The sequence below is a fragment of the Morone saxatilis genome, unplaced genomic scaffold (genome assembly GCF_004916995.1).
Source record: "Morone saxatilis isolate NCDOM2014 unplaced genomic scaffold, NCSU_SB_2.0 Contig10, whole genome shotgun sequence".
Taxonomy (NCBI): Eukaryota; Metazoa; Chordata; class Actinopteri; family Moronidae; genus Morone; species Morone saxatilis.
This window is the reverse complement of record NW_023339652.1, coordinates 16,313,177-16,334,841: the sequence shown is the minus strand read 5'-3', so window position 1 is coordinate 16,334,841 and position 21,665 is coordinate 16,313,177. Positions and strand designations below refer to the sequence as shown.

Below are 21,665 nucleotides of genomic sequence, written 5' to 3'. Positions count from 1 at the left end.
TCCCATTAATAAGGGACTTTCAAACTTCTTTCCAATAGCAAGAATGTCAGCATATTTTAGATGGAGTGCACTATACTATTGTAAAGGCTGGATCAGTGCTCAAAGAAGAGTTGGGTTGGAGAAAATACTGGGATATGAAGACTCAATAGTGAGCCTTCTGTGAGTATTACAGGCCTAATTATGTTTAATACAAACTGATTGATGGCACGTGTTGCAGTTGCATCAGATGGGAACTGGTAATAGTAACTATCTTGTTCCCGAGAGACTGCAATGACTACATTAATAAAAACCTTTATTATAAAGAATTACTCTTATCTATTTCCCAGCAATATCCTGCCATGCATTTATACTGGGAGCTTCCCAGCACAACTAATCTTGTACAGTTGGAACTGCAAAGCTCCTCGGGAACAAATGGGGGTGAAATGCCTTGCCAAAGGGCAATTCAACAGCCACCATGGATAAAGGTTCTTTCTCATTCATTTCGGCTGCTCAAATCTCCTCAGTCAGTGATCTCCTAGGCACAGATCCTCTTCTCTAAACCCTAAGCTACCTCAAACCCATTGTTCAAGAGCATAATGCCTGTCTATGTGCCTTTTCACTGCTGCCTATTCTGAACAGCAGGTCACCGGCTCTTTCATTACAGTATGTACAATGCAAATGACAGCAGACTGAATGGCAGTGGATGTTTGAAACAGGAGGGGGGGCTGGCTGCCATAAACCTTTACTGAAGCGTCTCCTGACTGTGAGGATGTCAGAGCGAGGGGAGAAGCGGCAGACACCTGGCGTGCTTCCCAGAGCCTTTCATCTCATGTTGGGAGCCATACTCTCTACCAACGGGCCCTTTCAGCAAACAACAGGATATGCCAGCAACACAATACGTCCCACAGTCTAAGTCTCACACCATCCTGGCACTGCGGTCGCTCGTAATGTGTGATGGAAGGATAGCACACTGCCCCGGAGCCTCCACAAAGACGGTGTATTGCTGAATCGCAGAGAGGTACGCATTCATCAAATTCAATTCAGTCCAAAAGAAAGCATTCAAAACAACACTAAATATACCAACGTGGCTTTCAAACCAATTTACGCATCAGCAGTTTAATTATGCAGCCACTAATATAAGCTCCGGAGAAGGCGGGGTGAGAAATTAGCTTGCACTACTAACAGATATAAAAGTGCTATTAAAACTCACTCCAGCTCTAAGCAAGATTCAAAGAAGTAGGGAAGGGCTGTTAGCTCTGCTCCCATACACTCCTATTGTGTGTCATTGTGTGTGGAGGCCTGTGGGAGCGGTGGCCAGTACTGTTATCACCCCAGTTATCTGCAATTATAATTGCCCTCCTGTTCACTGCAAAAATGGCTACTGAGGATTATGATAAAGGTGAAATGAAAGGGCAGAATCACAATCCTGGGAGCTGAGAGGAGAGAAGTGGTATTTTATGCGTGGGTGTTTAAATGTTTGTGTGGTGACTGAAGGTGCCACTGGTTCCCATCTTTGCTTGGTCGCAGTAGAGTATGCAGTCGTTCCTGTGTGAGATTATAAGTGAGGATGTGGTTTCTACGCTCTTATTCAGACCTTGTGTCTAACTGAACACAGGCAAAGGTGGGGTACCACAAGTTTCTGTACTTGGTCCATTAATACTTACAATCCACATAAACTAGATTTCTACTCAAACACATCTTACAAAAGCAGTGTTTATGCAGATGATATAATTTTGTTTGCATATGGCTCTTCTCCATTTTAAGCTGTGTCTAAATTTGTCTACTGGTACAGACTTCAGACATCTCTGCATAACTTTAAAGCTGCGCTGAATACAGATAAGACTAAATGTGTTCTATTGCTTAAAACTAGTAACTTGGAGTTATATAGCAGTCTTGCTCTAAAACCTCATGTGGAACAACTGGCAAATTTGGAGATAAAAATTGGTTATATCGGAATAAGGCCATAAAAACTGTTGTCTCACCCCATTCCATGAATTTAAATGAAATTAGCTCATTTAGGTCTGGGTTTGCCTCTAGTAGGGCACAGTCAACCTGCAACAGGAAGTGGCAACAACTGTATATTGTAGTGCAGAACAAAGAACAACAACTGTGGATGATTGTGTCCTTTTCAGTTTGACTTGCCTGTTTCATCACAATTTCTGTTCCTCAGAACGTTGAAAAAACACAACTCTGTGTGACCTTTAATTGTCTGCAGCCAAAGTGACTTTAGCTTTCTTGTCTATCTACTGACACACACACACGCACACACACACACACACGCCCTGACAAGAGTTTAATTACAGGCAGCAAAGAGCAGTGTCTGCCACAGCGAGCCTGACAACCCTGTGGCAGGTTAGCAATATTAGCACCTTAAGCTAATCATTAAGTCTCAGAGAGTGTACTCCTGGAGCAGAGATCCCGTCACTGGTGCCAGCAGGAAACAGGAACCCTTTCCGACTTAAGACTATACATGGAGGTTGAGTGAATACCACCAATTATAAGGGACAATTATCAGCGTCTAAGAGGCAATGAGGAAGGGTGGGTGGATTTCAGATCACTTGCTTGAGTGAGCCTACAAAATACAGTGCATATTTTGTGTAAAGAGTTTCATTCCAAAATACTCAATAATAAATGTTACATTGAGTTCATCAGTCAGAATCTTTAAAGATATAGTTACAAGGACTTTAGTAAACTTTTATCCTTTTTCCTTTTTTCCCTAATTATATGCCAATTCTATTTTGGAATAGTTGGTCAGAGACTCTTGATTTGGAAAGAATCTGCATGCCACGTGGTAAAATACGTACATATGCAAGTGTGTTGACTCACCAACGTTTTCTCAGGCTCCTGCTGGGACTCTGAGGAGGACTCCATGGTCGTGTTAATCCAGAGCCAGGCCTGTCAGCGCTGCTCTGACGACTGCATATCTGTTAGGAAGGAGACACAATCTGTTACCACAACAGGACAATACTGAAACGTATGTGCACAGTTTCTTTCATTTAGCAATTTGTACATTCAAAATGTACAATCTGTTCAAAATTCAGTCCTGTAAGGCTTGGGGTTGTTTTGAAAGCAGTTATTTTTTGGCTTGGCAATAGCACTGAATTTTTCAAAGTACCCTTTAACCTCATGTGGGATGGCTAGTTTGCAAGATTGGACTTATTTGGAACATCATGCCTACTCAACTATCACATTTCAGATCAACCAGGCTGCATTGGCAGTTTACCAAAGGATTTCTCTCATTTCTCTTATTGTATACTAATGCAGAGAAACCTGCTCACCATTGCCCACTGCCATTTTTTCAACCCAAACAAAGGTGCTGTAGCTCTAGGCCTTTAATAAACAGCCTTTCTCTAGTACAAGCAGGGGAGGATGGATGATCAGTCAGTTCCTTTTCCCCAACAGTCCTTATAAATGCATTCCTTTAGTCCATCTCTATCTGTCTGCCCTCAGCTTGTTTTCCCTATAGAAGTGCTGGAGCGCGACACTGTTTTTAACCTTTATCTATCCAGGGATGGTTTTTGCTGGCTGTCACTTAGCCGCTCCACTGACCTGCTGGGAAGTTACTCAAGGGTACGACAGTGAGGGTATCTGTTGTAGGTTACCTCATGAATCCACAGGAATTTGACCCTACTACTCCTTGTATATTTAGGGTGGGATGCTACAGGAAAGGTGTGACTTTGAGTCAGCTCTACCTGGTTATTACCCTCAGATTTAACAGCTACCTGCTGTTAGCATACTCAGATATGAAAAGAGATCAAAAGAAAGCGATTTTTCTCACAATACAGAATAACAAATCAAAGCAGCAATGCAGCATTCTATGTTAGACACGAGAAAAAGACTCAAGGGGATACAATAAGCCCTCGAGTACACACAGACAAACATTTTCATTATCATACTAGTGCTGTACTGTAAGTACCTTTGTGGATTAAATCGATTCCATATCCAACAACCACTCCACTACATCCCACATTTCAATACCTAGCCCCAATACAATTATAAGCTCTTAAATCCTATATATCATTAAAACTAACTTTTTCATAGAGAGATCAGACTGAAAAATGGCACACATGGCACTCTTCCACACATATCCCTAATACCAAAAGTAACTAAATACACACAGTAACACTACGCATCAAAATGGTCATATATTTACACACAAAAATGCTCATGTGATTCATGGGAAACAGAGCTAACATGCGCTAAGCCGAGCCACACAAAAGCAAACTGTATGCATCTACCCATTAACATTCACTTCCCCACCCACCCGTCCGTCAACAAGCCCTTGTACAGTCTAACTCATTACCTATTTGTTCTCTATGCAATCGCTGTACCTGCACACAATGAAATCCAGGACTAACCTCGCTGTTCGCCATTGTAATGCCGCTGTCAGTTAAATCCTCGACATGACTTCATGAACAAGTGGGACCATCTGTTAATTACACTCTACGCTTTCGGGGAGATTATTTTGGGCGGAGCAGCTGCCTCCCAACACGTGGTTGTCCTAAAAATGCTTTCAAGATTACAGGAGGCAGCCACTTGTGCTGATTGCTGTTTATTTGTATATTTTAATGGTATGAAACCTGTGAGACTACACCATATCAGACCATGTTGCCACGAGAGGCCACATGAGAAAGCAAATGCTGCGACTTGAAGGCTGACACTGCAGATGTAAGGATTGTATGAAGAAATAAAACTCTGTCTCTGCCTAGAAGAAGCTAAATTGAAGGTGATGTAGCCCCCCAGGTGAGAGTCCATATAGCTTCACCAATGGAAAATGCCTCAGACACACTTCTTCGTGGCATCAAGTAGATGACTTTGGATTTTGTGGGTAATTTGTGAAATAAAGCTATGGTGAAAATAAAAGAGAATGTTTAGTCCCCCTTTCTGCTCCTGCCTCCCTTTATTAACTGCGCTGAGACCAGTTATTGGATCCAGGGAAGCAGCAATATCATCCAGATTGGATCCAGATCCAATCAGAGCTGAAACAGGAACATAAGTGCCTTATTGGGACTAGGTGTGTAACAAACTATCAATACACTTGAGGATTTCATGATACTGTATCAATTCTCAAATTTTTTTTATTGATTCTTAATGAATAGTTTACATGCAAAGATTTGTGGCACCCTACCTCTAAATAGCTGTGGTGTAACCTATCTGCAGTCATTTAACTCTTCTACTCTAACACTAAGATTGCACAAAAAGTAGTGCTATGATGTTGTATGTTACAGAGAGTGTGGTAAATGCAGATCCCATTGTTCTGATTGCATACACAGTAAAATTGAATCCATATGGGGTTGTATTCTTTATATTATGACAGTTTTAAAATAAAAATAATTTTAAAATCACCTTCTTGCTAATACACAGCCCCAATAGGGACATGGATTCAAATCATGAAAGCTACAGATAGTAGTGATAAAAGAAAAGGGGGCGTAGAGATTCAGATCATTCTAGGAAATAAGATATTGTATTGTACTGAGAAAGTAGGATTCTGTGCAACCAGTACTCAAGAGAAGGTGGTACTCCATTTTGTTGTGGTTCGAATAATCATCGTACAATCTTTATTACTATTGAAGTTTGTTTTCTCTTCTCTTGCCAATATTCGTAAATGAGTTTTCTCAGAACGGTGTCAAGAAGGTAGAAGAAGAAAGGTAGCAGGAAGGAAGCAGCTTTAGGAGACTCTTGAGAGACAAATAGTGCCTAATATGAGACAGAGGACAGGAGGACATCCTGACAAAGAGAAGGTCACTAAATCCCCCCACCAGTCATTCTGCTAATGTAACGCTCCAGCGCTCCAACAGCCTCTTGGCTTCAGCCGGCACACACACTTCATCTGGCCTCGGCTCTCAAGGACCCGTCACGCTGAGACAGATGCTTTCCACTCTTTCTCAAAACCGGCTTTAGCAATCAGTCCATGACTCAGCCTGGAGCAGCAGCCACATAGCTGAGGTGGGGAAATAACACAAAATCAAGGCCTGCAGCTACAGGGAATGTTTTTTAGTACTGTAGGGGAGGTAAAAAAATGTTTTGCATTATTCTTTGTCAACATTTGCTGCTCTGCTTGTCTCTGAAGTGTGTTGCAGCAAAGACAACCGAATTTCCCTATGGGATACAGAAAGCATCCTATCTTATTTATAGGTCTATAGTAAGCTTTTTGCTATTGACTTTACATTTTCAGTATCCAAAGAGTCAACATATGCTTCAGCTTCTGCTGTAGCTTATTTTTTGGACGACTAAACACACATTAGCTCTGAAGCTGCTTTCCATTTGCAGCTGCCCTTATGGGGACATGGCGAGGATCTTTATATTTTGGTTTTTGAATGAAATGTCTCGACAACTATTGGCATCACAGATATTCATGTTCCCCACTGGATGAGCTGCCTTCACGTTTCCTCTAGCATCACCAGCAGGGCAAAACAAAAACAATTCCCCATGAGCCCCAGCTGTATTGTGCATGGTAATACCAAGATGGTTTAATGATAAACATTATACCTAATAAGTATGTTAACACTGTGAGCATGTTAGCATGCTGACGTCAGCATTTGGCTCAAAGCACTGCTATGCATGAGTACACACAGCCGCTAGTATCACTGTAGACTCTTAATCCTGTTTTTCTTTTGTCTAATTATTACCGCCTAAGCTTTTTTTCCTGTTTCCATAACAAAGTCTGATTATGACATAACCAGTGACATAAGCAATGGACAAGCCAGTGACAGACAATCCACTCGCTATGGTTCTATTGTCCTCACTTTCTCCCACACTTTGCTGACACTCTGCCCCTTCATACGAGCTGGCACACAACAATCCGTTTCAGTCGTACCACAGCGCTCTGTGAGCTAAGAGCTATGAATCATTGCCAAAGATAGAGGGCAAACGCACAGGGAATCCTAAATGTGTGGCTTGGCAGTGGCCCCAAAACAAAGCCGGAACACTGGCTGAGGGGTTTCTCCACACAGCCAAAGGATAGGAGGGAAACCTCTGGGAATAATGTATGCTTTTAACCCAAACTTAAGACTAATGAACGGCAAACATTTTTCCACCATTCCTGGTGATGCATATTTTGAGAGTTGGCAAGGTGGTGGATTCATGATACAACACCATTATAACCAATGCAAAAAGGAGTGTGTAATGATGATGACACACAACCTCTGGCATTAAAAACAACTGAACTCCTTCAGAGGTTATTTTTATCCAGTCATGTCCCTCTTGTTCTTGATGCTGGTTCAGACTAACCACACCTTTTAGACTGTCTAGTTTTGCTAGTTTGCTTGTTTTGCTTTGAATTAGTACTACACAATACTAACTCTAAGAGGTCTGTTGATCATTTTCTCGATTAACTGATTAGTTGTTTGGCCCAGAAAATGGCAGAAAATGTGGACCACTATGTCCCAAATGATGTCTTGTTTTGCGCCCTGCCCAAAGATATTCAGTCTACTGTCATAGAGGAGGAAGAAACCAACAAATATTATACAATTTGAGAAGCTGAAACCGAAGAATTTTAATATTTTTTTCTTATAAAATGAATAATCAATTATCAAAATAGATTAATTTAATAGTTGACAACTAATTGATTAATCAACTAATAGTAATTGTGGTCTGTCAAACATTACAAATATCACAAAATGAATGAATGAAGCTGGATGTTTTACCAAAAAGCACTTATGTATAATGCTTGGTTAGGAAATAATAAGAGCAAACCAGAAAGTCTTTGTTTGGATTGCTTGTCACTATTGTTTTGGAACTGCAGCAGTGAAATACTTTGATCTTGATTGTTTTTAGATTATACAGGGCAGGAAAGGACAGCAATCATTTCAGGATCCTAAGCTGATTGTAGTGATGTTGCTGTCCATCATCAAAAGGGGAGGCAGCTCTCTGACAGCCCGGGAAGCAGATCTATAGAGGCCTATCACTGCTGTCACTGCGAGTGTTTGGGAAATGATTACTCGTGGTTAAGTGAGACATACGGTGTGCTGCCATGCTAGATGAGGGATTACAGCAAAGGATCAGATTGTTACGTTGTTGCATGTTGTTCCCTGATATTTTTCCCCACTTTACTAATAGAAGTCAAACATTAAACCACAGCACAGACGATTGTCATTACTATGTTTTTGTCTGAGGATTCAATCTCTTCTTCATCACCACTCGTTGAAGCCACAGTCAGCCACTCTGATCATTCTGAACGAGGCCTCTATTGTCTCCACTCCTGCTAAGTGATGACGGAGCTTTTAGGTAATCTTCAACAGCAAAAGCTTGTTTTTCTATTCTTTTTTACAATGAAAAGATGTGCTGCTGCAGAGTTGTTGGCTGCAGATAGCAATGGTTTGAGATGGTAAGGGCTAAGAGCACTGAGCACTGTAAATAACATAACATATATCATATACTATCAGTTTGTAATCCTGTGTGCATGCTGAAATCATGTATTTGTCTGAATGTTGCCCGTGCCACCAAACCACCAGTAAATATCACAATAAATTGCTGTCAGCTTCTTTATAAACCTGTGCTGGCTCCACAGAAGCCAGACACTTCAGTCAGACACCTAGCCTCAGGATACTTCTCACCAGAGTTACTCAGTTTATCCTGAAGGGTATCTGTATATCTGTATCAAATTTCACTGCAATCCATTCTAAATCGGTCTGGATTAAAGTGACAATTAGTTCATTAATTGATTAGTCAATCGTCAACTATTTTGATCTTTTCAGTCAAAATTGGCAGTTATTCTCTTGGTTGTAGCTTGTGAGGATTTGCTATGACAGTGAATTATATATTTTTGGACTGTTGGTCAGGCAAAACAAGCTGATGACAACACCATGGGTGCAGAGTAGGGGTGGAACAGTTCCCAAGCTGATGTTACCTTAACATACATCTGGCTAATAATACAAGGAACATGAACACATATTCATTGTCAAATCATGATTTAAAGAATAGGTTTCCTAATTAGTGCAAACAAAAAATGCTCCTTTGTTATTTTTATATAAAAAGGACACATTACTAATCATATGCTGAAATCCAGCACCCTTCATGACATAACGCTGCATATCTTTGGCTATAAACCCTCCCTCCCCTCTCCCAGTGCTTTAGTTCTAGATTTTGCCCCGTCAGATTCTGCATGGAGTGGCTGTTTAAATGCTGCAGGGAGAAGGAGTCTCTCTTTCCTACCAGACTGTTTCCTCCTTGTACTGTCAGTGGACACACACATTCCAGGTAGACTGTAACGTCAAGTACAGATTTCAACTTTTTTACCTCTGCAAAAAAAAAAGGCTACTAGAAATCTCATCTGACAGGAACGAGGGGCTGATGGTCAAACTGTGTTTCCAAATATGGTCTCTATGGAAATTAAACAGCAGAAAGAGAAGGACAGAGGGGACATTCAAGTCGCTCGGTCCAACATAATCTTCTGCCTGTCCCAGTTTGGTGCTGTGCTCAGGGGGAGACATCTTTAAACAGAATTAATCCATGTAGGTCAGGGAGTGAGGAATATTAATCAACCATGTAAGTAGAGGCAGAGGATTGCCTTGCTCGACCACAGAGAATCCAGCACTGTTTCACCAGAATAGGAATCACTTTCCAGCCTCCTGACAAGAACAGAAATGTATACATATCAGTGAAAAATGTAAAGAAATCTGATACTACATGTAGGAGACCCGACAGCACTTTCAGTGTAAGGAGATAATGCAGGACAGGATGGTTACATATCTTTCTGTGGTTTAGAAAAATAATAGAGTTGCAGATCTTACAGCACTGTACAATTAAATATCATCTGTCAGCCACAGATTAAATCTCATAAACACAAGATGCCTTTACATACATCCTGTCTCCTCCACATTAAAGCATCCTAGAGATTTGGTCTGAGAGAGTGAATATACATAACAACAAAGCAGAAATTATATTTCAAAAAATGTATAAAGCAGGTTGGGTCACTCTGAAGCCTTGCCTTGGCTTGCTAAATCTGACCAGAAATAGCTTGCAGCTTGTGGAAAATAGTCTTTAGGTTATTTCCCTACTTTCTATAAATGTACTGTTGGCTCCCCGCACCCTCCCTTCAGAGAGACAGTGGGTGTTCTCTAAAACCTGACTTGCTCCGTGCCAGTTTGTGCTGGAAAGATACTAAATGATTACTGCAAAGGTGGAAAACACCTCAACAGGCAGCAGTTAAAAGAATAAAGCTAGTGTTATTCTATGTGTTTGATGACTGTCAAATAAAAGACCAAACAACGGTTAGTCTGTCTCTCATGTTTAGCTGTCAGACCCTCCAGGCCTATTGGTTCCTAACAGGTCACAAATATATACTTTCTTTTTTTTTTTTTTAAAGGCCAAATAATTTCATAAAACAGCTGGGCACCGCAACAGGTGTTAAAACCTTTGCGACTACTTTCAGCTGCAGACTAATACTCATTTTGTGCTCTAGTGATTATTTGGGTCAGCAGGACGGTGTATGTGGGACTGAGTCAAAATAAACTACAGAGAGTGTGTGTGTGTGTGTGTGTGTGTGTTGCTGGTAAGGAAGGAACGTGTCACCCAGTGCAACACTGTGGCTCACTGATGTGTTTTTAAAAGTCTATGGCACAGAGGAAGAAGAAAAATCAGGCTTTAGATACACACACAATCTTTATTAGTTTTGCTTTGGTCTTTTCATGGGAGAGAAACATCACCAGACATGTTTTTAATGTTTTTATAATCCTCTCTACTTGATATTTAGCTATTTCTACTTCAGCTCGTCCTCTACAGTAATAGTTAGGACAGCATTTGCTGCCACACTTCTAGCCACGGTTTAGATCATCATCTGATTGTAATTCAATGTCATATCGCCTCATGTGCCACATTCAGTCCATTAAAGCTGGTTTCCACGCCCTTGCCACTGCATTAGAGCCATTTAATCATTTAGTTGTCAGCTATTCAATTAATTGCCAACTACTTGGATAATCAATTCATGGTTTTGACTCACTGTTTTAGTATGGTTAATGTAGAAATTACAATTTCAGCTTCTCAAATGGGAATATTTTCTGGTTTCTTTAGTCTTCTATGACAGGACAAAACAAGACATTTGAGGATGTCAGCTTGGGCTTTGGGAAATACATTTTTCACCATTTTCTGGACCAAACAACTATTCGAGAAAATAATCGACATGATTGATAATGACAATAATCGTTAGTTGAAGCACAGTGACATGAAACAGTGCTCAACAAAAAACGAGACCATTATCATGTTAATAAAACAAGAATTATACAATGAGCATTATAATTGGTTTCTACAATATCTCCTCTCTATTGTTGGAGCACGATTATAGAGCACAAGCGTGTCACCTTGCAAAATAAAACTGTATTACGCTTTTAAATGCAACAAGGTGACTCAGCGCTCTTTAGCATTCATTTATCTGATCCAAGAGATCAACGTGTGGATGGGAATGCTGATGAGGAGGAGGAGGAGGGACGATGAGAAGCTCTGAACTGCTGTGGTGTCAAGGAGACTGTGATGACCTCCGAGTGTCCAGTCCCGTTGGAGGAGAAACACCGCGGCTGCATGGCGTTTTAACTGGCTGTTGGCTCACGGCGGACAGCGCAAAATCCTCGCTTGCCACAGAGACGGCGCGGAAAATCACAGAGAGAACAGAGCCACAGCTCCACTACAGAGCTGCACGGTGAAAATGTGCATGACGCACGCAGCCTGAGTTGAATAATGTGTGTCTGTTTGTGTATGTGATACCTCTTGCATAACAGAAAAGGGAGAAATCATGTGAGGCTGAGATGACATCCAGCCTAAAGATTGTTCATATTTTTTATGTTTTAAAGGATTAGCGGACTTAACGAGGAAGTACAAAAGTCACAGCGGTAGACGATCTTCCTGTGCCCCGAGAATGACCTTTGAAGAAAAGAGCGGAAGACCAGTGCTGTCAGAAGCTGGACAAATATGCTTCACCACCTCGTCTCCAGCCTGGGATTGCAACAGCTATCTGCAGTCTGACACCACCACACACATTCTGAGTAGCTCGCCGAGTACCAGGACACATCTCCAAGCTGTGGTGTGATGTGACCTCAGCGTATTAGCGTCTGTTACCCTGACGGAGCCTTCCTACACGCGAACAGAGAGCGTGAAAACACCCAAAAGGAGCCCTCGAGAGTGAGACTGTTGCACGCGCGGGAGCACAGACTACATTTATCCAGATCCAAGCGCAGGTCCATTCAAAAGCACGCAAACACAGAGGCACGGAGGGCAACTGGAGCGACGCAGCATGCACGTGTGCGAGAGAGCGCGGGGAGGTGAATGGAGGACCTACCTCGTGCAGCCTGGGTAGCAGAAAGCACCATTACATTCACAACACAGCCTCTGACAGAGGGAGGGAGAGAGAGAGAGAGACATAGAGATGACATCACCATATTTTTCTTCCTCCTCTGAAATGTAGGCACGTGCTGCAGGGCTGCCGGTGTCGGCGGCGGAGCGGCAGCGAGAGCTCCCTCTGTGTGTGTGTGTGCAGTGACAGTGAGGAGTAAGCTTTACATAGGAGCATTCCCTGCTGGACGTGACCTCAGTGTACGGAGCCTACAGCCCCACGGCCCCCACACACACACACACACACACAGTATTAAAACACCTGAACGATCTGATTTATTCCATCTCATTGGTTAAATCACAGTGAAAATATGAGTAGGGCCACTGTTTAAACCATCAACCATGCTGGCAGTAAAGGGGCCGAGAGGCGCCGTGAACACAAGGCAAATAAGGCTAAAGTTAGGACGCTGCCTCCCACTGGCCCCATCACCTGACAGGCACTGTTTATTATTTATACAGACACGCGCTATTGAACACCGAATTCAGAGGAATGACACTGACAGCTGAGGTCAACAATACCCTCTCAGCAGCATATTAGTGAAAAACTCATCCTCCTCAGTGACGAGCGCCAATGTCATCCAGCGTGTCACCACCTGCGCTCACAGTTGGTTCTGTGGCAGGAGACATCATTTTGGGGGGATTTTCTGGTTCAGTATTTAAACTAAAAAACTAAATGAAAGAATTGAGAGTGCTGATCACCACTGTTAACCAGTTTCCTGAGGGAAACCCAGAACACAATCTGGCTTTTTTTTAATTGCTTTGCCAGGTATGGTGAATGTATTGGGACTTTGAGGATCTCTTTGGCAATATTGTATTGTTTTTATGCCCTTTTTCCATTGCACTTTGCAAACTCTGTGTGTCCTGCTAAATCATAACAAAACATTTTGTATTAGGAGTTTTTATTTATCACCAGGAAGCTGCTCACCCTGAACTCACAGCTAATACAATCTTGTGTCTGGTAAGATCAAAATGAATGTCCTATTTCTGCACCAAGCTGCCACATCATCGTGGCCATGGGAGTGTTATCAGGCTCTAAGCTCTGTCCCCGTGGATTCTTCTATTGCTGTGAACTATTCTTTTTGGTTTGGCTTATGATGTGGTAGCATTTGTTTTATATTTTAAGACCATGAGCAGTCTGTTGGCTTGTTTGCGTGTAACATGCAGGATGTATGTGTTCCTGTATTGTTATGTGTGGTGTGTGTATGTGCTGATCCAGCTGCAGGGGACACATGCTGCTGACAAAAGCCACCAGCTGTGGGTGAGTTACTGAAGGAAAAACACGCAGGTCGAAATTCATGTGTCAGAAATACCAGAAAGAAATGAGTTCTACAGAAACACGCATGCACACACAGTACTGAGTCATAGCACGGCATAGGCCTGGGTACGTGGATAAAGACCACATCTTTTCCATTTACCGTCAAAACTCAGACATCCACTGACTGACGGGAAAGATCTCCTAAATCACATTTGCTCACTAGAAAGAAAGCAACATTCTCAGATAGATGCGTCATAATAAACTGAATTTATCTATCTGCTTGCCTGTGGCGGACAGGCTGTAGAGCAGGGTGAAGCTTTGGGTAAAGACAGCAGTGGATGAAGACAACGCATATAGGACATATCTATAAGCCACATAGTCCTCCATCTTTTAAAATAAATGGATAATTACTGTAGTGGAAATTGCTTACTTTTTAACAGAACAATTGCATAAATAACGAATGTATCAGGTTAGGGTTAATGCAATTGTTGGTCAGAAGGACTAGTAACTTGATTACTGCATCCGCTTATATAATTACTTGTTGCCAAAACCCATTTGTCAACCCGTTCTTTGTCATGGAATTAAAACTTACATTTCCAGTGTAATAAGACACCGCTAAGACAAAGATGCAGCAAAAAAGTGTAACACCAGCATTTAAAACAGCACAATTTCAAGGGAAGTTCAACTAATACCAATGGAATCACCGCGATTTGCCCACAGGGGGGGCAAGTAAATCTGCACTCATTTTTTGTATCAAGTTCTATTTTGGTTGTAAACATCGAAAATAAGAGAATCTCTGGGAGCTAATGTGACTGACAAGTAGAGCTATTAGCTGACTAACCGACACGTCTGTCGATCTGACAAAAATAATAGGCACTATGATAATTCAGTTTAAATCGTTAAAAATCTTTGTTCATGCAAAAATGTCAGAAAAGGCTGTTTTCAGCCTCTCAAAAATGAAGATTTCCTGCTTTTCTCTGTTTTATATCATATTAAACTGAACATCTTTGGGTTTTGGACCGACAAAACAAGACATTTAAAAGACATCACCTTGGACTTTGAGAAACTGGGATGGATATTTTTCACTATTTTCTGACATTTCATAGACCAAACGATCAATGTATTAATCTGAACCATAATCGGCAGATTAATCAGTAATGAAAATAATCAACCTGTGCTAGTGAGTTTGAGTATTGTCACTATATCACCGAGCTTCAAGAAGCAAATGTTCCACCTAAACTTACTATCCTAGATCTTCCAAAGCACTGCCTGTCAATGAGCTTTTGAATGAGACTGGGCCTGCTCGTCTGACCTTGCTCGACGGTGCACTAGTCGTGACCGTGTGAGGAGATTACACCACTTCAATGAAAAGTCATTCAAGACCTAAAACTTGTAATGTGGAGTCAGTTTTGCAGTGGGACACTCTTTCTGTCAGCAACTGCAGTGACCTCTGCAAAGCACAGCCAGCTTAATTCTCCAACAACACCTCAAAGTTCAAAATCTCTCTGTTGAAGAAAGAGGCCTTCTTTGTCACAAATAACAGCAAATAACAGCCATCAGTCCAAATGTTTACCCAGAGACTGAGTAAAGCCTGATCAGTCTGAACAGAAGGTGTAGACATGGCCCACAAAGATAACTTATCTAAATCGTGATAAGGCAAAAGGAATTTTGAGAAAACAATAAAGTCTTGATAAGAACAGCACAAAAGGGAAATAAGAGAGACACAAGTAAGAGTTCATCTCAACAGAGAAGTTTTGTTTTAAATCATATTCAGCTGAGAGACAAAGATACAGACGCATTCCTTTGATTAACTTCCGTCTTTAAGGTCTTTTGCTATCCTCGTACTTCAGATCCAGATCAGGAATCAGTGATATTATCATGTCACACTCTCACCCTTGCGTTACGACTGCTTGTTGTAACACTGGGGATATAGGAGAGACACTAAAAGCCAATTGCCCCCTGAGGCCAAACAGCTTCCTCCTTCCTCCTTCCTTATGGGCTGTGATTGGCCCAAATCACCTGTGCCTTAACACATTACTTAGAAAGATCTGCAAGTTTAGAGAGGCACTCAGGCTGAAACCTGTCAAAAGCTAAAAGCTGCTCTGCTGACTAACTGTGGGTGCCATCTTTCTGGTGTGATGAGAAATTGTATTCTTACTGAACACTGAACGCTCTCTCTCTCTCTCGCATCACCATCATCCCGCTGTATCAAACAGGCTCATCAAAAGCAAAACACTGCACATCCCTCAGAGCTACAGCTGCAGCTGTGCACAGGACTCTGGAGTCTGAACCAGTGAACCAGGACACTTTAAAGCAGAGCATGTCCAACACTCATTAACTCCTTCAGCCATGACCAGGTCACGGCTCAACACTTTATTGCCAAGTTGGACTTCAGTCACATAAAGCTCTCTCTCTGTAAGATCCTGGAGGGACTGATTGGACATTACATTGAGCTACATTCATTCCAATGCAAACCAATAACTTTGTCCTTATTTTAGGTCAGCATACACACACCACTCTGCAGCTATAAAATAATCCACCCCAATGTCAACTGAGCTGGACAAAGGCTTGACGTGCTATTGGACACCATTCAAGGACAGCTAAGGGCACAGCTCTGGCCGTTCATAGCGTTAACAGGTGTGGACGTGTGTCTGCGCATGCGATGTCAAAATGTGATGAAGTTGCTTCAACGTGAGGATAGACAACGCCCCTGAAAGAGCTTCCACCGCCACCAGCTTCCCCTGATTCACTCCAGTGTTTGAAGCAAGCAGCTGATAACAGGTGCTCGGGGGGGAAATGGTTACGATGTCTTGAGGTTGCCAGTTGTCTGACATGTAGAATAGTTGCTCCCTGTTTTAAAATAAAGAGAGAAAGAAGACAAGCTGTGAAGAATGGGAACAAAAACATCAAGCGCACTAGGAATCAGCAAGCATTTCAGTTACTAAAATACCTGGTCCCACATTTATGATCAAACGTCCCTCTGAGATACTTTTTCTTTTTGTTTTTACGACATGTATATTGCCTTTGTTCTTCCGGAAAAACATCTACGGCCACTACAACTAAAAAGCCTTCAAAAAGCGTCCACGGTGAACAAGGAGGATAATGGAGCAAAAGAAAGGGCATACTCCAGTGCCTTTGTTCCCATCGTGTTCAAAGAACACAAGGACATGCTCGGTTCATTATGAAATGCCCTCAGTACAGTCGTGGGTGCGGTCAAAGGTTCCACCTACAGTCCCAGCCAAGCTTTCATGACTCAGCTCACGAGCTCAGACACAATGCGTTTCCTTTTGGTGTGGACTGTAAGTTTGGTGGCTGTGGCGTAATGACAGTTATGCAGCAAAGCAAGATTCCTCTGGGAGGGTAAGGTACGATTCACATTGTGGGTGGCAAAGAAGACTTAAGCACACGATGATGCAAACAAAGGAACAGGGCATTCTGGAGGGATGCTTTATTCAACTTGAAAACGTTGAATAAAGATGGTGAAACCTCTCTCAACACGTAACTCATAATCCATTCATCATTAAGGAACGTGTGTTTTGGACTATATTTTGGTAAAAATATAACCCTCCACCAAACACACAATTGCTACGTTGCACAGAGCAAAGTCACTGTTTCATTGTTTGCTATGGAGAGTAAAAAAAGGACTATTTCAGCCTGGGCTTATTGTGGTTGAGGGTGTGCGTGAGGCAACTGTTTAATCTGTCATGTGGTAAGCAGATCAATAAGATGAAGAAATACGTCAGGATCTGTCTGCTTCAGCTCAGCGTGTGACCGACTGATCAATCCCCTCATGTGTTCACCGTGGACATCAATCAGAGCAGCATGTTGTAATGTCAGGGGAAAAAAAACCTTGTGAGTTTTTACCAGTTGGGAAAAATAGAGACACACAGCCCAATCAGTCAGAGGGGCAGAAACATATCAGAGAGGACGGGGATACCAAGCTGGGAAATTAATATTAGGTCCCAACGTAGCTGCTTTGTAGGATGGGTAATACTCTTTATACCAGTGTAAAATCTGCATGTATACGCGTCTGGTGTGAAAGATTAGTGAGGCCATTTTGAGGAAGCCATCGTAATGTTTTCCATTTTAAAGGGGAACTCACTGCTATAATCTGCTTAAAGTTTCGAACAAAATCAGCTTTGGAGGAATGGTTCAAGTGACTCAGGAGATCAAAGGTTTGTCCTTGAATGTTTAGATGAATGAAAACGCTCATATGACATGATTTCATTCTCAATTTGTTATCAATTGGAGTCAATGAAGCATACATAACTTAGAGATGATACTTTGAATCTATAGTAAAGGAGATACTAGCTCTAACACTGCAACTTAAGCCATTTCTGGTTGGAGTTTACAGCACATCTCTCTGGGATGCAGGAGGAAGTGCAGTTCAGGTGGGCAGTAATAAGGTTTTTTCCTCTGAAGCTATGCTCTGGGGGCTAGGCGAGGGTGGACACTGAAGTTAATGGGCTGGGACATTCATAAAGGGCTCGACACGCCCACGCTCCTTTATCAAATAACAAATCCTGCTCAGCAGTGGACCTGGTGCAAGGCTGACACAAGGAAGCACACTTAACTAAAGCCTTTATCACTGGAGACAGGTGCAAATTAAAAGCGTGTTTGTTCAGTTGGGAGGCGAGGGTAGTCAAGCTCGTCGGAATAATGAAGGCTGAGGCAGTGAAATGAAAGGTACGCAATAATGCGGTTTCATTGGAATAAAAACAGCTGTTTTCATTGGTAAGCCTCGGCTGACGCTCTCGTGGATGCTAATAAAGGCTGCTGAACGAAAGCGGGCCAAAACCTAACCTGATTTGTGCGCTGCTGTTGGATAAATCCACACCGACAAGAAGTGAGAGGCAACTATCTCACTTCGAGCACATCTGGCATTTGTCAGAGCAAATGCATCCAATCAGCCAAACCACAGCCAGTGGCCTGAGTGTCCCAGCTGGGACCATTACGCCACACTGATGCTCTGGCCTTGGCATTTCAATAACTTCATGAGCAACACGCCATTTGTTAGAGCTCCTAATGGTGTTACAGTGTGGAGGCAGGAAAGAGACAAGGCTGCTGTGGGACTTGCTGACAGGTGAATATTTGTTCAGTGAGAGACTCAAGTCGAGGGCTCTGTTTTATTGTCTCATAATGTGGCTGCTGTGACTTTGATTAAGGACTAAATGCATACTTAACTTCACAAGGCTTTTAGCCCAACTTATACTTATACTGTCTACACTAATCTGTAAACATTAAGATCAGCAGTTTTTAAAGCATGTTCTGATTAAATATATATGTTGCTTTTACCTTTTTTCAACATTAGGTTGTCATTTCAACTTCAACCATTTAGCCAATCAATTCAATACATTACTGCTGACCTCAAAGTAGTTGAGCTCGTATAATGAAACGTGGGATAGTGAAACCCTCCCTTCTTTGTACAGGAAGGGTGTAGAAAGTGCCGTGTGTATGAGAAGAACAAGGCGGTGCTGACAAAAAGCGGTCATGCTCAGTAAACCATTACTGGAAAAATAAGAGTGTAAAAAACATCAGTCAAACCTGCTCCATATTTTGCCCTACCAGTTTTACCCGCATTATCTCGTATTCTTCTGCGTGTGCACACACATAAAACAATAAAACGCAAATGAAAGCTACTGTGGACACAAGACTGCACCGTTCAGCGGTGGAAAAACAGTGTCGATGTACATGAGTATTCTGTCTTACAGTTAAAGCTGTGATTTGTCCGTGCTTAGAATTGCATGTGTGCATATAATGTGGATGATTTCTATAAAGCAGGAATACAGCAGCCGCTCAAAATGCTCAGTGCAGATGAGGCCGTGTTAAGTGGTTAGTGTCCAAAGAAACTGCCTCTCTCCTAGCTACAAATGAGTCCTCTCGCCCTGCCCTTGGCATAATTATTCAGGTTCATTAACATAACTGTGCATCTCAAGGTGGATGTTCCACTGTTCCACCATTCTCCATGGCCATAGTTCTCCATACCGCCTTTCTATTAGCTTACAATAAATAGCTAATTGAACAGATTTATCTGCAAACAAATGATTTGAACTGATAAGCTGACAGGCTGTTGCTCAATACTCACTTTGTTTAAAACACTTGATGTGCTTTGTGTGTCATCTAAGATACATGTTGAGCAGAGACCACATGATGTGACACCCTCTTGAAATTTAGAAACTTCTGGATCTATATTGGGCATTTCCACTTTAGACAAATAACCCAGCTGGCGCTCAGACAGAAAACAGAAACAGAACACTAATATGCAACTTACCGTTTTAGTCATTTATCAAGCTTTAAAATGAGCACATTTTGAAGTTTTCTGACAATTTACAGAAATTATGAATTGAAACAATAATCTTATTGATAAAAGGCAAATGAAAATAATTATTAGTTGCAGCATTAACCCAGGATGACCTTAAAGGGCATCCAGATTTAATAGGAAAAAGGCTGTACTGGTTGTGTTGCCCCATGAGGAAACCATTTCACTTTCCTTTTCCAGTTCAGTGTCTTCCTTCCATCACTGCGCAAACAACCCAGACAAAAATGATCTATTACTGGTGGTTTCCTTTCACATTGTAATCATACAGTGCTGGTGCTCCCAAAGTAGATTCTGCATTCACATTTAGAGCTACGTGTGTGTCTACCAGAGCAGCGCGCACTGTGAGGGCAACAAGCTGTGGTTCAAGAAGGGCAGAATGGAAACTCCATTTGGCTGGCAAATGAGCTGGTCGCTGGTGTGACCCTGGCCTGCGAGCCTCACCTCAGCTGAAGTCTGACATGGAAAGCCCGGGATTTACATGCAAATGAGCAAAGGACGGAAAACATGGAAATACAGTATGTGAGTGGAAGAACCAAATTTGGCACAAGTACAGAGAATAAATCATCTGCGGTCAGTTACAAAAATGCTCAGTTCTTATCTATGACCTAGACTAAAACACGCAGCTCTCTATGAAGTTGTTGGCCCATGTTGACGTTTCAAATCCATTCTTCAGTGTCTTGTCGGTGTCAAGGACCAGTGTGAAGGGTTCAGTGGAATCGAGCAGTGAAGTCGCAGACTGCAACTAACTGAACGCCATTCCCATCTGTATTTGGCGACCTGGGAATGAGAACGGGACCTGGAGTGTGTAGGAGAAACTACGGTGGACACAAAACTTGCGAAAAACACAAGCCAGTGTTTGCTTTTCTCGGCTACTGTGCAAACACAGAGGTTCAACGCGGTGGACTCGGTGGGAGGCAATCCGCGGTAACAAAAAAAACACAACAATTCCTACATTCAGGTGATAATACACTCTTATGACTATTATCATTAATTCTTGATAAACATGTTAGAGCCATGGAGCTTTAAATCTGACCACTTTCAGGCCCAAAAGACCTGCCCTGCTCCTGTCAGAATGTTTGAATGCCTTCTCACTCTTCCTACTCAAAGGGCGGGAATAGAAGCAGAGAAAAAGGACAAAGCTCCGTGAAATCTCTGGTGGATTACATGACAGGCTGATATCAGATATCTGTTAACAGAGCGGGGTCTGCCGGATGCATCAGTTGTCTGACACAATTAGGAACAGTCCTTACTGCCGGCCAGGCTCCTGTTTCTGCTCCTGGCTCTCGTCGGGTGAAAGTGGTAACAGAGCACCAGCAGGGCTGAGGAGGCTGCGGACATGCAACACTGCAGCAGGATCATATGTTTGAGGATGATGCAGAGGGGGTAATGGAAGAAAGGCAGCACCACTTCCACCACTGCTTGAAACAAACCGCACAGATTTCACACCCACAGCTTCAGCCAACATCTCCCGATACCAGCGGGATGGCAGGAATTAACCAAACATGAAACATGCCTTACGCTCAGTCTTTGCAGCACAGCAACAACCGTGTCGCTACAACACTGCACGGTTGCAAAAAACAAAGCTCAACGCAAAAAAAAAAAAGCTAACGTTACACAAGACTGTTCGTCAAAACGTTCACACTGAAGTGAGAGCTGGGACCGACGCGAAGATGCGAGGGCAGCGTGAGGAGATGGAGAAGCTGCGAGACTTACAACTCAAGCTATCGCTAGCCCTGGCTTATTACATAATAGTACGCACTGCTCGACTGCAGAGTCACGGCTGTCAACTCG

General features: G+C 42.3%; 1 protein-coding gene across 3 annotated transcripts in view; it reads right to left on the bottom strand.

Moving 5' to 3' along the window:
• osbpl8 (oxysterol binding protein-like 8) overlaps positions 1–21,665 on the bottom strand; it is an 82,381-nt gene that overhangs the window by 60,249 nt on the left and 467 nt on the right. For all 3 annotated transcript variants that reach the window (XM_035678677.1, XM_035678685.1, XM_035678703.1), the window contains exon 2: positions 2,806–2,903. In XM_035678677.1, coding sequence (XP_035534570.1) covers positions 2,806–2,850 — 45 coding nt within the window. In that variant the 5' untranslated portion in view covers positions 2,851–2,903. The remainder of the gene's footprint in view (positions 1–2,805; positions 2,904–21,665) is intronic.